This window comes from Bos mutus, chromosome 5 (genome assembly GCF_027580195.1).
Source record: "Bos mutus isolate GX-2022 chromosome 5, NWIPB_WYAK_1.1, whole genome shotgun sequence".
Classification (NCBI taxonomy): Eukaryota; Metazoa; Chordata; class Mammalia; order Artiodactyla; family Bovidae; genus Bos; species Bos mutus.
In genome coordinates, this window is record NC_091621.1 from 100,143,137 (window position 1) to 100,157,553 (window position 14,417).

Below are 14,417 nucleotides of genomic sequence, written 5' to 3' on the forward strand. Positions count from 1 at the left end.
GGCAAACAGATAAAGACAGAAAGCAGGGTGGTGGTCGTCAGGGCCTGTGGGAGGGGGAGAGGAGTTACAGTCCAGCGGAGTCTCAGGTTTCAGGAAGAAAGAATGTGGAGACGCATGGTGGTGATGGCTGCACAATAGATGAATGTATTCGATACCACTCACCTGTACACTTAAAAATGGTTAAGTAGTCAATTTTAGGTTGTGTGTATTTTACCACAGGAAGTAAAAAAGAAAGAAAAAAAATCCCGTCACAAAGGACAAATATTGTATGATTCCACTCACATGAGGTCCTGAGAGGAGGCAAATTCATAAAGATCAGAGGTACACTGGCGCTTGCCAGAGGTGGAGAGGAGGGAGAATGAGGTATTCGTATATAATTGCAACAGAGTTTTATTTTTGATGTAAAACATTCTGTGGATGGATGGTGATGCTCGTTGTACAATCATGTGAGTGTCCTTAATACCACTTAACTGTACACATAAAAGTGGGTAAAATGGTAAATTTGACAATTTTCAAATATTGAAACAATATTTGTTAAAGTTGAACCTTTGTGGGAAAACATAGCAGCACCTGAATGCTTTACAGACTGTAAAACACTTTCACACTCAACATCGTGCAAGCTACCACAGCCCTGTGATGGAAGCATTTACTCTCCTAATGGCACCTGGGAAAACTAAGGTTCAGACTGGCCCCCTGTGGGGAAACTGGCAGGTCAGTCTGTTTTCTGGAGGATGCCATTTCCTTAGAGGAAGAGAAATCCTTCAACCTTCCAGTAGTCTAAAAATGTACTTTCCTTCCGTAAATGCTCCCTGTTAGCTCAAGATGAGTCATAAACATCAATTACCGCTCGTCCAAAGAAGAGAGCTCAGAGGCCCAAGTCCCTAGGGGCCACAGGGAGCTGAGTCTGGCGGGGTCAATGGGGTCCCTCTGCAACTGGCATCAAGTGTCAACTCCCTTCTGGGACAGCCCCACCTCAGGGGGAAAGCTGCCTGAACTCTTCCTTCACAGAGACTCTGGGTCCCACTCTGCTGTCCACATCTCTCCATCTTCCATGAATGGGGAGAGAATTTGGCATCATGCAACCCTCCTTGATGGGGATAAAATGGAAGCAGTGATAGACTTCATTTTCTTGGGCTCCAAAATCACTGTAGATGGTGACTGCAGGCATAAAATTAAAAGACATTTGCTTCTTGGAAGAAAAGTTATGACCAACCTAGACAACGTATTAAAAAGCAGAGACATCACTTTGCCGACAAAGTTCCCTGTAGTCAAAGCTATGATTTTTCCAGTAGTCAAGTTTGGATGTGAGAGTTGGACCATAAAGAAGGCTGAGCGCTGAAGAAGTGATGCTTCTGAACTGTGGTGTTGGAGAAGACTCTTGAGAGTCCCTTGGACAGCAAGGAGATCCAACCAGTCCATCCTAAAGGAAATTAGTCCTGAATATTCATTGGAAGGGCTGATGCTGAAGCTGAAACTCCAATACTTTGGCCACCTGATGCGAAGAGCTGACTCATTTGAAAAGTCCCTGATGGTGGGAAAGATTGAAGATGGAAGGAGAATGGGACGACAAAGGATGAACCGGTTGGATGGCATCACCGGCTCAATGGACATGAGTTTGGGTAAACTCCGGGAGTTGGTGATGGACAGGGAGGCCTGGCGTGCTGCAGTCCACGGGGTTGCAAAGAGTTGGACATGACTGAACGACTAACTGAACTGAGCTGAAGAACTTATAAAAAATTTCAAAAGGATAAATATGTACATAGATACACGTATAATGGAATCACTTTGCTATATACCTGAAGCTAATACAATATTGTAAATCAACTATACTTTAATAAAACATGGAAACAAACAAGTCACTCCCTGCTAAGTTCAAAGGTGAGTTGATGCTGGAGAAGTAGGGCTAGAGACCATCACCAGGGGAAACCCTTCTTGCTAGAATATCAGACCCTGGGGAGGGCGATAGAGGAGCCCCTGCTACTTGTGCTGGATCTCTACAGCCCTAACTCTTTGGCTTTCTCCCATTTTCAAAGCTCCCCTATTCCTGGCCTCTCATTGCTAGTCTCCCTGTCTCTCCCTTATTCTGCCCTCAGTGTCTTCTTCAGTCCACAGTAAGTGCTTTCTCCCCTTGACCCTGCACGCGTCCCTGGTCCCTGCATTGCTCTAGGGGTGGCCCAGTCGGGCCCTACTGCAGACTCTCATAGATCCAGGTGAGCTTCTCCAACTCCTTCTCCAGCTCCTGGGCTTTTTGCCTCATGTTCTCAGCCGATGCTGTCTTTGCCCCCTCCTGCAATTCCTGTGCATCTTTCACCAGGGAGTACACGTCCAGCCCCATGGATAAAGCTGACAGAACTCCACCCCCGATGCGGGCTCCTCTAGTCGCTGCCAGAGCTGTGCCTCTGAAATGTGTACTCACATGCTGGGCACTTTGGACAAGGACTTGCCCAGTGGTTATGCAGTGCTGAGCAGTGGGTAGTAATTCAGGGTTGCCTCTGGCCACCCTGATGGCACGAATATGCCTCCCAAAATCTTTAACTTGGTAGAGATCATTTACATAGCATTTTATTTCAGCTGTGTTAATGTGACCGGCCTGGGTTTCTGCTGATGACAGGTTTACATTTTCCACCACCATGGTGGAAATACCTGTTACAGCAGATGCTGCTCCCAGCCCTATTCCAGCAGCTGAGAGTCCCAGACTGAGGCCTCCTGTAAAGGGTGCCAGAACCAGCCCAAGGATGCTCAGGGCGCCAGACGCAATGCCGGTGGAGGAAGCTACCACATTGGAGATGGTGCAGTCCCTGTGCACCTTGTCAACATTGTCTGCGAGCTCATGGAGCTTTTTTATGCTCTCCTTCAGCTCCTCTTTTACTTGAGGAAACTCCTTCAAAAACCTCTCCTTTTTCTGCTGGTATTTTTGGAGCCTGTCTTGGTCCTCCCCAGCCAAGACTGTTTGCACCTTGGTCAGATATTCACGGAGTACATCTGCCTGTTCCCTGTAACAATGAACATTAAAGCCTTAGAAAGACAGTTTGCTTGTCTATGAAACAGGCTCAACAAGCTCTATCCTGCATAAACCACAGAGATTTTATTATAAATCACAAGAATTTTACTAATGTAAAATTTTTTCCAACCTCCCTTGAGTGTGTTGCCATGCCCTTCTCCAATATGCATATGATTATATATGCAAAAAATAAATTATTTTCTAAAGATATGCAGACTAGATTGGAGTTTTTACTTTCAGCTTTGCTTCTGTTCGAATTTTTTATCATATACCTTTATTTTCAAAACATAAAAGTTCAAACGTCTTTTTTTTCAAAATCGAAAACAAACTTTAAAAGATGAGGATCCATTACAATTGATTTGACCATTGGATGAGACCCAGAGAGCTTGTTTAAGTCTGTGACTTTAATTCATAATGTGTTTTTTGGTAAGTCCCTTTCATTTCTCAATTCATAAACTCAAGATAATATAACACAAAAGATAATCTTTGAGGCTTTTGGATGAATAATGACCGATGTATGAGTCTTACACCCCAGAGACTGTTTAAAGCAGTTTGGGAATCCACTGTTTGACTTTCTCAAGGGGAAAATGGAATCTGGCCGTGGAACTTTTAGCTACTGACAGATCTGGTGGACCACGATGTCTATAGGCCAATTCAGAAGTCAGAAAACGGCTAGGCACCTTTGTTCTCCAATCGACCAAACAAGCAAAAACCACAGCAAATCTTCCCAAAGTTTCCTTTCTAATTACTCTGAAATATAAAGGGCGGTGTTCCGAAAGAGATTAAAAGCTCTGGCAGTATCATTTTATTTCACAGCTATGACAAACATCACCATGCTCATTGTCATTTCTCATTAATAATGTCAGAATGTCATGAAGATATTTTGGGATTTCAACTTTGCTTTTTTTCTATTTTTTTTCAAGTAATTACGCAGAACCAGAGTTAGCATTTTTACATAAGTCTATTACTGATTTCAGGAGAAGGCAATGGCACCCCACTCCGGTACTCTTGCCTGGAAAATCCCATGGATGGAGGAGCCTGGAAGGCTGTGGTCCATGGGGTCGCTGGGGGTCGGACATGACTGAGAGACTTCACTTTCACTTTTCACTTTTATGCATTGGAGAAGGAAATGGCAATCCACTCCAGTGTTCTTGCCTGGAAAATCCCATGGACGGCAGAGCCTGGTGGGCTGCCATCTATGGGGTCGCAAAGAGTCAGACACGACTGAAGTGACTTAGCAGTAGCAGCAGCAAACCCTCATTTGGATATTGTTAGTGCTCCATGTACTTATTCAATCATGGAATACATAAGCAAAGGTCATCTTAGGATACCTTTAACTTAAGAGAGATATTTGATAAAGACACCTCAAAGGCAGACCAATACCATCACTTCCAGAATGTGTGTAAAATGGGAACTTCACAGATAAAGAGAATTGATTGGGATTAGAGCAGAAAACTCTTCATTCAGGGACCTTAGTGTATAGTGAGGAGTCCTCTTGTTCTTTGCTCTTGGCTGCTAGGATGTGGTAACTAGGCCTCAAGAATATTCTGGCTGATAAGAATGTCCTCGTCTGCCTGGGACTTTGGCAACTGGAGAGTCTGATGAGTTGACATGTGGTGGGCCTCTGGGTCACGTGGTATCTGTTCTGACCTCTGGAGGAGCTGGGCTCTAGGGCAATAGTCTGAGCTCTGGGACAGGCTGGAGATGATGGGTCAGGGTAATTTGTTGTTAAATAGGGTGAGCATCTCTGGTGGGCAGTGCTCCATGTGTCCTGCCATACTGGATCCAGGACAGTAATGCATCCTGGGGACAATGGAAACTTCGTGTGTGAAACCTGCCCAGATCTGCCCTGTGGCTGATGGGAAACTGCATCCTTTCCTGTAATAAATCATAACTGGGATCCTGAAGCTTTAAGTGAGTCTGTGCATCCTTCTATGGAGTTCTAGAATCTGAGGGTGGTTGTGGGAATCCCCAAATTTGCCCTTGATGGGAAAAGTAAGAACAGTCCCAGGACTGAGCCCTCATACTTTTGAGATTGGCTAACTTTGCGCCTAGAATTTTATTTCTTTTCAATCAAAACTCAGCTAGAAGGACCCTTAACGATCATTTTGCCTGGCATCTGCTCTCACCCAAGCCTGATACCCTTGGCCTTCTCAGCAGAAAGACACTGGGTCTGTCCACTGCCCATATTGACTGGGAAGCTGTGAACCCTGTTCCTTCTGGGCCTTCCAGCCCACATCACTGACTCCTGAGCCAGCGCCGAGCACCCCTGACCTCTCAGGGGTTACATGTTAATTTGTGACAGCATCATGAGCCTGCACTCCAAGGCCATGTGCAACTTTATGGAACCTCTAAAGAATCAAGAGGCTTGAGGAAACACCCATCTGAATGGCTGAGCCTGAAGCAGCACTTGCACAGCTGGTGGAGGAAGTGGTTTCCTCTTTGGTGGGGATGCGTGAGGCTCCTCAGAATCACTCAAATGACACACAATCACAGCCACTTACTATGACCCTGGAGGGCTCCCTGAGCCACACGGCCTTCCCAGTGACAGGGCAGCTCCATGTAGACTAGAAGAGGGTCCCAGATGGAGTGAGAATCCAGGTCCCAGGCAGGGTATGGAGGGCAGGGTCACCCAGGGCCCTCTAGCCCAGCTCGAGGGGATCCCGTCAGGAAGGGAAGAAATGTTCCCTCTCCCACTCCCAGGACCTCTGCTTGGGTCACAGCCCCTTCAGTTCTGTGTCCTTAGGGCCCACTCTCCTCACTCTAGTCCTGGCCTGCTGCCCAAGTCTGCCTACTAGTCCTTCAACCTGGACCCTCTGCTCCACCCTGACCCTTAGGTCTGACCCTGGTCCAGGCCTCCCTGGTTCTTTGGACAAGATGATTGCCTTTTGTTCCCCACCACTGACTCTGCAGTTTACTCTGAGGCCATCACTACAATCCATCAGATTGAATTGCTATTCCCACTGGACACATAATACATAACAAATTTGAGACTCAGGGTCTGAAACCCACAGGCCCAGAGTTGGGCAGGGCTAGATTCAGGATCCCACCAGGTCCAACCAGTTCCCCTCCAGCCTCTCTGCCTTACTGGACAGCAGGAACCTGCAGTGTTGGTATAATTCCTAAGATGGGGAATGAAAGAACTCTAGTCAGAATCCCAGGAACACAAAATAATGTTTGGGTCAAGATTTTCCAACTTGAACCAAAGGAATTCCTTCTTTTTTCTCATCCTCAGGAAGAAGGTCCCTGATTCTTCCCAACAACCTTATTTTAAAATTAAGATTGATTGAGCAGCTACTCTGTGTCAGCAATCATGAAAAGCACTTGTGTGCATGATCTCAGTGTCCTCACAGTAAAACTGAACAGGTGATGAAGCAGAGAGTAGTTCAGTAACTTGTCCAAGGTCATATAACCTGCCCTTCCTTGCAGGTTTCGTCTCCTCTCAACCCAACGTCATTTAATGCCAACAAATAGCACGAAGGAAACATTCCACATAGGATCTTGAGGAGGAACATCCTCGGCCCCAACCATAGGATCTTCCTGGAGGAAACTAGCCTAGGAGAATCTTCCTGGGGGCATGTTGGGGACATTCCTGGTGTACCTGAATGGTTACCTGGACAAATCGGCCTCAGTCACAAAATTCTCCCAGGGTTTGTCTTCAGTGAGCAGGAATTGCAGTTGTTCCCATCTCACACTCCCCTGGAAATACTCAAGGACATCATCAAAAAAGCTTTGGCTCTCTAGACAGAAAAATAAAAATTGAAGATTCGAGTAAACTATGGTGTGATGTAAATGGTATCAAGTATAAGTGGTAAAAGTTCACCTTTCACCTTTCCCGCCTGGCCTTGGGGACTTGCTCTGCTGTGCCTGCCCCCCTCTATGGGCTGTCCTGGCCTCACTTCTGAGTCATTAGCTGGGGGTCAGGAGGCAAGGGGAGGAAGTTAGCATGCTGTTGATGGATTTATCTGGGATCTCAGGTGGACTGTATGCACCAGCCCCAATTCATAAGTTAATGCCCAGACCCACCCACTCTGCAATGACTGTATTAGAAGATAGGGGGCTTTAAGGCAGTAATTAGGTGAAATAAGGCCTTAAGTGTGGGGCCTCAATTCAGTAATATCAGTGTCCTTATTAAATGAAGAGATGTCAGATCTCTTCCTCTCTCTCTTCTCTGAAGTATTAAGTGCTTTAGGTTTTCTTTTTCTCATGCACCACTAAGGGAGAAATGTGAGCATCACTCAGGGCTCACATGGAGGGAACCCACAGCACTAGATCTGTGTGTTGACTGATTAGGGTGGTGTGGATGGAGGAAATAATTGAGCACCTGGGTGTCTGCTTGGGCATTTGAGAACAATAGAACTAGTACGGCCTGAGGCAGTCACCTGGTAATCAGGTGTTTATACATGGGAGCACTGGGCAGGTGCCCTAGCACAGCACAGGAGAGAGGGGATTCTGGAGAAGGGGAGAGGTTTCTACTCAGAACTAACACATTCCAAGTAGAGGGGACAGCACCACACTAGGCAGGACCTACTATGTGGTAGGCCCTGGCCCAGGCCACGGACACACATTATATTTGGTCTTCATCACAACATAGGGAAATATTCTTCTCATTTTACAGGTTAGGTCAGGTAAGGTGCTCCAGATCTGAGAGGCAGGCATGGGAGGCAGCAAAGGCCAGATTGGGATTCAGTTTAGAGTTCGCTGACCCTCATAGGGCAGCTGGGTGGGCAGCAGGGCAAGAGGTGGAGGAAACAGCCTCTGTGTTGACACCCCAGGGTCTGGGAGCAGAAGGAGGTTTGGACCAAGGGAGAGGGCAGGAGAAACTCCAGGGGACCTCCTCTCTCTGTCCCACCTGGCCTTGGGGACTTGCTCTGCTGTGCCTGCCCCCCTCCATGGGCTGTCCTGGCCTCACTTCTGAGTCATTAGCTGGGGGTCAGGAGGCAAGGGGAGGAAGTTAGCATCTTGTCAAGTGGCTCCCTGAGGAGAGGACCAGGAAAGAGGCTGTGGGGACAGACCACCAAGTGTCAGGGGACTCCCCATTGCCTCTCTGGGGGATGCTTATCCACGCCTTTCTTGGTTCTTGATTACTGGGCAGGTTAATTTGGCCTGGAGCCACCACCCTCAATTCTGGGTCACAAGTAGGAACCTGCCAGAGAGGTGGTGGCTGACTACCTGAGTGGTCCTTGGGATCTTCTGAGCTCATGGTGGCAGCAGCAGGGTCTCAGAGATCTCCCTTCAGTTCACCGGTCTGTGTCAGGCTGGAAGGAGGTGTCCTTTCACCCTTGGGGAAGAGAAAACAGATTGTGGGCTTGATTGCACGTGAGCAGTGGCTGAGGGAGCAGCGAGGGGCGAGGTCCTGGGTGGTTTCACCTGGGACGGCCACCAGTGCCACCTGGGCCTTAACCCAGCATGGTTCTCTGTCCCCTGGGCTCTGCAGATCACTTGTTAAGGAAAGTTACTCATCCTCCCGCCGTCCTCCCCAGAGTTCTGCTCTCCTGTTGGGGTACGAGAGAGGATAATCAGACAGGAGAGAGCCATCTGCGAAGTTATAGGAGCAATAAAACCAGACACAGAAGATCAGGTAGGAAGGGAATCCCCTGGAAATTACATGAGGTTGGGAATGCTTGTGTTACTAATTGATTATAGGTGATATTGATCCACTGTCTATGACGTGCAGGCCTCTGAAACTCACGTAAACTTAGGTCAGTCCAAGTTTTCCCATTTCTGCTGGAGCCCGGCCTTGAACCCAAGTCTTTCTGATCCAAATTCCAGGTTTGTGATGACTATGCTCTACTTGCTTTAATGTACAAAATGTCTATTTGTGGATGCATGTTAATCGGAAAATGACTCTTTTTATTGCAAAATGATGTTATGCACTCTGTGCTCGAGTCTCTGCCTTGATAGTTCCCGGTGCTATAGCTCCCACAGACCACATCTTCCTCGCTTCTGCAATAGCCTTTATCCCACAAACCTTTTTTCTGGACTCCCACCAGCCCCACTCCAATCCCTGCAGCCCTGCCTTGGTCAGCTGAGGACCCGAACGGTGTCATCTTTGCTGTCCACTCCTGATTGTTGGACTTCAGGCTGTTTTTAATTCTTTATGTAAGTAATAGTGCAAAGAACACTCTTCTTGCATAAAACTTTGCCTCCATTTAAGATTCTTTCATTAAGCTATTTCTAGAAGTAGAATGACTGGATCCAAGGGTATCAACACCTAACATTTTTTCATACTTAAGCTACTTTGTCATGCAAAGAAACTGTACAAATTTACATTCACACATATCATATGCGATGGTGTCCATCCTTTGTCTTGCCAGTTCTCTGTTATTTTTTTAAATAGCAGATCTTTATATAGAGAGAACTTCTTTTGGTTCTGGTTGTGACTATCTTGTGTTGGGAGATGAGAAAATAAGCGTGTTAATTATACTAAGGCAGTATTTTAAGAAGGCAAAAGAATACTTATTTAAGTATTCTTGCTGAGACCTGACTGAAATGATAGTAAAGGTCCTTATAGTTACAGTAACAGCTACTCGTGAGAGTGGCTTGTATTTCTGGTTTTGCTCTGCACTGGTAGTTACTCTAAGACTTTATAAATTATAATCCATATTGTTCTGATAACCAGGAGGTGTGTACCACTGTATCCCCATTTACAGCTAAGGAAGCTGAAGCATAGATGTTCTGTGATTTGCCCAAGGTCAGAAACCTTCTTCCTGGAGAACTGGATCCCACCCACTTTCTGGGCTCAAGATCCCATATCTGGCTTCTTCTCACTTTGCTGCTAACAATAATAATAATTAAAAAGCAGGGGTGGTGGTGACAGGAACCCAGAGTCTTCACACTCCCTGCCTTGGCTGAAAATCACGACTGCTTTTTATTTACCAATTGCACCTTTATCCTTGCTCTGGTCTCCCCTCTCAGTAGATAGAGTTACTGAGACAATCACTGGTAAAACCGCCCCTGCCATTCTCTACAGCACCCAGTCTAGAGTGGCCCAACTTCCTTAGAGTTTCCCCCAACCCCCCTAACCTGAGCCCTGATCCTAGAATCTTTCTATCACCTTCCCTCTGCAATGCCCAGGGTTCCCCTCAAGAATAGTAACCATCAGCTTGATTACTAGGGAGTATGCCTGGTGGCGGAGGCTGTGGGCACTGACTGTGTGGATGGGAGAGAATTTATACAGACAGGCCCATCTCCAGGCACGTGGGAGAGTAGAGCTGGCTGGTCCCCTGCCTCCTTCTCTGCCTCGAAGCTGTAGGACGCCAGGAGCCAGGGCAGCCAATTGAAACACAAGGACCAAGAGCCAAGGCAGAGAGAGGAGGAGAGCTTGGGCAGAAAGGGCTGATCCTGGATGATGCCAAACACTTGAAAATGCATTTGGACTGTCCACCTCATCCTTCCATCCTTCCCTGCCATTCTTGTCCTGGTCCTGACACTTGTCTGGGGCCTCAGCTGGGTGTGGATGCTGCACAGTGCTTCTGCTGCTGGATTAGAATCCAGGGCATCCTCCTCTGTTAGCCTCTGATAGGTCACTGCCCAAAAAGCCTATCAGTGGGAGTAAGGAGAACCCTGAAAAGACTCCCCACCTAACTATATGGCCAGATGCAGAGGCTTCCCCTCCATGTGGGCAGAGGTTCTCACCAAACATCTCGCTCCATGTGGCTGCAAGTTATCCACCTTGGGCAGGGAAGGAGGGGTTAGGGCAGGATCAAGTGCAGAGTCCTTAGCCCATCGCCAGGCCCTCCTGATGCTCCTACTCCTGTCTTCCGCATCCTCCTGACTCCATGGGTCCTGGACCAGGGGCCCTGGAGGACTCCCAGATGCCTGGACTCTGATTCCCCCAGCCTCCAGGCCTTCGCTCAGGGTGCCCCTCCCCCTGCAAGGCCTTTCCCCACCTGCCTCACCAGGTGAAATGTTACCTGTAATTAGAGTTCCCACTCCAAAGCCTCCTCCCCCTGCTGTCTCCCCCGGTTCCTCTCCAGGCCCCCCTGGAACCTTGCACTTTCCTGGTTGCGGGTCTGTTTGTGTGGAGTTTCTGCAGCTCCCAGCACTGGGCAGGTGCCCTGTCTCTTCTCTGCGGCTCCTCCTGCTCCAGGGCCTCCAGGGCTCCCTCCCCCCACCCAGACACAGCATGGCTAAAATACAAGATGTGGGACCCATTAGTGGGACATGAAACCACCAACTTCTTGAAGACACAGCACCACACCTCTTTTACCTGCAGTTGGGTAATTCCATTTGTTTTCCTTATCTGTCTTGATAGAAGCTCTTTCTGACAGAGCCGTTAGATTTCTGAGTGTTTCCATTTATGGACGTCCCTTGCTTTCCAAAAGATCACCCTCTGCCAGCAAACTGTGAAGTGAGGCCTATATCTTCTTCACACTAGGCCATCTTGGTTTAGGAAAGCTTTTGTAGGAAAGCTGTACTGTACTTTCAGGTGGCAGGAAACACCTGTACTTCCTCATGTTTCCTTACTCCAGCCATGATATTTTTACAGCAGGAGAAAGAGGAAGAGAGAATTGTGGAAAGATATGGGCTCCTGCTAAAATCTGAATAATGCCTTACTGCACTGGAGGCTCCTTTAAAGGCAGAAAAAAGCAGTGTATTCCTTTTTGATTGCAGTAGGTACCTGTTAAGTAAATCCTGCTTTAAGGAGATAAAGCAGCAGACATGCAGGAAGGAAGGTAGGGAGTCTGGGAGAGCAGGAGAGGAGGAGGAGAAAAAAGGAAAGAGGGAGAAGGTAGAAGGCAGAAGAAAAGGAGGAAGAAGAAGAAATAAAAAGCTCTAATCAATTAGTGAAACCTAAAGGGACCTAAAGGTAAACCAGAATGAAAAAAAACCTACAAACGTACTGGAAGAAACGAAAACGTTATGCAAAACATACTGCAAAAATTCTGCTAACTTGAGGAAAACTGTCTCACCAAGACACAAATCCCAGAAACCATTGGACCTCTTAAAAATTAGAAATTGCTAAGGATACCATAAACCAAATCAAAATGCAAGAGATCTGGAGACAATGTCTGCAATACTTAGAAGGATAAAGGTGAATGTCCCCAACACACAGAGGAGCTACAAACCCATATGAGCAGACTGAAACCAGCTTTTTAAAATGGGTAAGAGAACTGAACAAACACTCCCTGGGGAGGTGGCTTGTCCAGGGTCACACAGCTCTCCATGGGCAGGGTAGAGGCCAAGTCCAGGCCTTCAGACACTGTTATATAAGTAGGGAATGTGATTTTCTTTTATTTTGTTTAAACTGATCAAAATGTACATTCTGTTTTTATTTTTTTATTTTTCTTTTTTTAGCTGCACTGCCCACTATGTGGGATCTTAATTCCCCAACCAGGGACTGAACCCACAACCCCTTCAGTGGAAGCAGGTAGTCTTAACCACTGGACCACCAAGGAAGCCCCAGGAATATGATTTTAATAACCCCAAAGTTCCTAAGTTTCTCTCTGCCTGTCTAAACACATAGATCTAAGCCTACACCCCTCCTGTTACACTAACGTGTCTACAGTTTGACTTTTATCTTAATATTACAAAACCAGGATCATAATGTAGACGTTATGTAGAAACAGTGGAAACAGTGTCAGACTTTATTTTTTGGGGCTCCAAAATCACTGCAGATGGTGACTGCAGCCATGAAAGTAAAAGACGCTTACTCCTTGGAAGGAAAGTTATGACCAATCTAGATAGCACATTCAAAAGCGGAGACATTATTTTGCCAGCAAAGTTCCGTCTCGTCAAGGCTATGGTTTTCCCAGTAGTCATGTATGGATGTGAGAGTTGGACTGTGAAGAAAGCTGAGCACCAAGGATTTGATGCTTTTGAACTGTGATGTTGGAGAAGACTCTTGAGAGTCCTTGGACTGCAAGGAGATCCAACCAGTCCATTCTGAAGGAGATCAGCCCTGGGATTTCTTGGAAGGAATGATGATAAGGCTGAAACTCCAGTACTTTGGCCACCTCATGCAAAGAGTTGACTCATTGGAAAAGACTCTGATGCTGGGATGGATTGGGGGCAGGAGGAGAAGGGGACGACAGAGGATGAGATGGCCGGATGGCATCACTGACTCGATGGACGTGAGTCTGAGTGAACTCTGGGAGTTGGAGATGGACAGGAAGGCCTGGTGTGCTGCGATTCATGGGGTCACAAAGAGTCAGACACAACTGAGTGACTGAACTGAACTGAACTGAATGTAGACCTTGTGTAGTAAGCCCTTCTCACTTCCTCCATCTGGACCATCTTCCCCACACATGATCAACCATCATGGGCAGCCCTGAGCTGAGGGCCCAGAGAGCACAGGAAGGCAATGCCCTGCATTTACCCACTTGGTCTCCTGTCCTTCCCCTCTCAGGCCTCAGTTTCCCTCTAGGACCTGGCACTGAGCAGACACTCAGAGACAGGGTGGTGATGAACCTGGAGTCCTTGTACCTCAAAAGGAACCCTTTCCCTACCCTGGGGGCAGCCTCAATGTGGCCAGGCCATAAGAGAAGAAGCTTTGATTCTCCTGTCCTCTACCCATCTGCTTTTTCTAAATTTCCCAAGGGCTGAGCACCCCCAACACCCACCTTCCTTCTGGGGTCACCACTCACGTCTCAGGAGTCCACATCCTGAGCTGAGCCCACCTGAGCAAGTGTCAACCTCCCTCTGCACCGTTTAGAGGTGTTGGGGGTGGGAGGAAGCCCTCAGACACACCTGCCCCCACATCCAGGCTCTGCTCCTGCTTAACCTGCCCCTCTGGCCATGACCTCATCTCTCTGAGGTTCTGTTTCCTTCTGTCAACTAGTGACAATCATCCTTTTCTCAGGCAGTTGTCCTGAGGATGGGGAGATGGGAGGAGTCCTTCCCCATGCTTACCCAGGAGTCTTCCACTGGCCGAATGTGAACAAGATCCAGTTGTTCTCAGCTCTGCAGATGCTGCCACCAGCTGTGCAATAAACCACATATACCCTCTGGGCCCAGATATACCTGGAGAAGCAAAAGGGAAAGTGAATGTCCTTACATCTGGGTTGCTCAGATTAAACAAACACCCTGCCCACCAGGCCCCACCCTGAGCTAATCCCATCCTCCCTGTTGACTCCCTTAGATACACAAGCCCAGTCCTATCCTGTTCAGTCCTTCATGACCAAGTACGTTGTGCCTTGGGCTCTGTGAAGGATGACCCACCACCAACAGACTGTGAGGTCCTTTGCCAATAGTGCTCCGTCTACTCCATGGCCTTCTTCCAGCCCCTCCACCCTCTCCATCCACCCTCACTCGCCAGCCTGCCTGCCTTATTCACCTTCGCACTGCCAGCACTTGGCACAGTCCCAGAAGATACCAGCTGCTCACTGCATACTGGTCATACTCCTGCTGTTAAGGGGCACACTCATTCAGGTTCCAGGCACTTCCTACCTCAGATCCTTCTTCCAGAAACACC

The 14,417-nt window shown here is 47.6% G+C and overlaps 1 protein-coding gene across 1 annotated transcript; it reads right to left on the bottom strand.

Annotated features, from left to right (window-relative positions):
- Nucleotides 1-374: 374 nt before the first annotated feature.
- On the bottom strand, nt 375-13,989 carry LOC102283813 (apolipoprotein L3). Its single transcript, XM_070371361.1, has 4 exons — nt 13,856-13,989; nt 8,174-8,282; nt 6,615-6,741; nt 375-2,993 (listed from the first exon to the last, which is right to left on the bottom strand). The coding sequence occupies exons 2-4, from the start codon at nt 8,202-8,204 to the stop codon at nt 2,186-2,188; spliced, it is 966 nt and encodes a 321-aa protein (XP_070227462.1). The 5' UTR covers nt 8,205-8,282; nt 13,856-13,989; the 3' UTR covers nt 375-2,185.
- Nucleotides 13,990-14,417: the final 428 nt, after the last annotated feature.

Coding starts and splice junctions, on each gene's coding strand:
- LOC102283813 (XM_070371361.1), bottom strand. CDS start 8,204: ATGAGCTCAGAAGATCCCAAGGACCACTCAG. Junction 6,742..8,173: donor AGATCCCAAGGACCACTCAG/GTAGTCAGCCAC, acceptor TTTTCTGTCTAG/AGAGCCAAAGCTTTTTTGAT. Junction 2,994..6,614: donor ACTGAGGCCGATTTGTCCAG/GTAACCATTCAG, acceptor TCATTGTTACAG/GGAACAGGCAGATGTACTCC.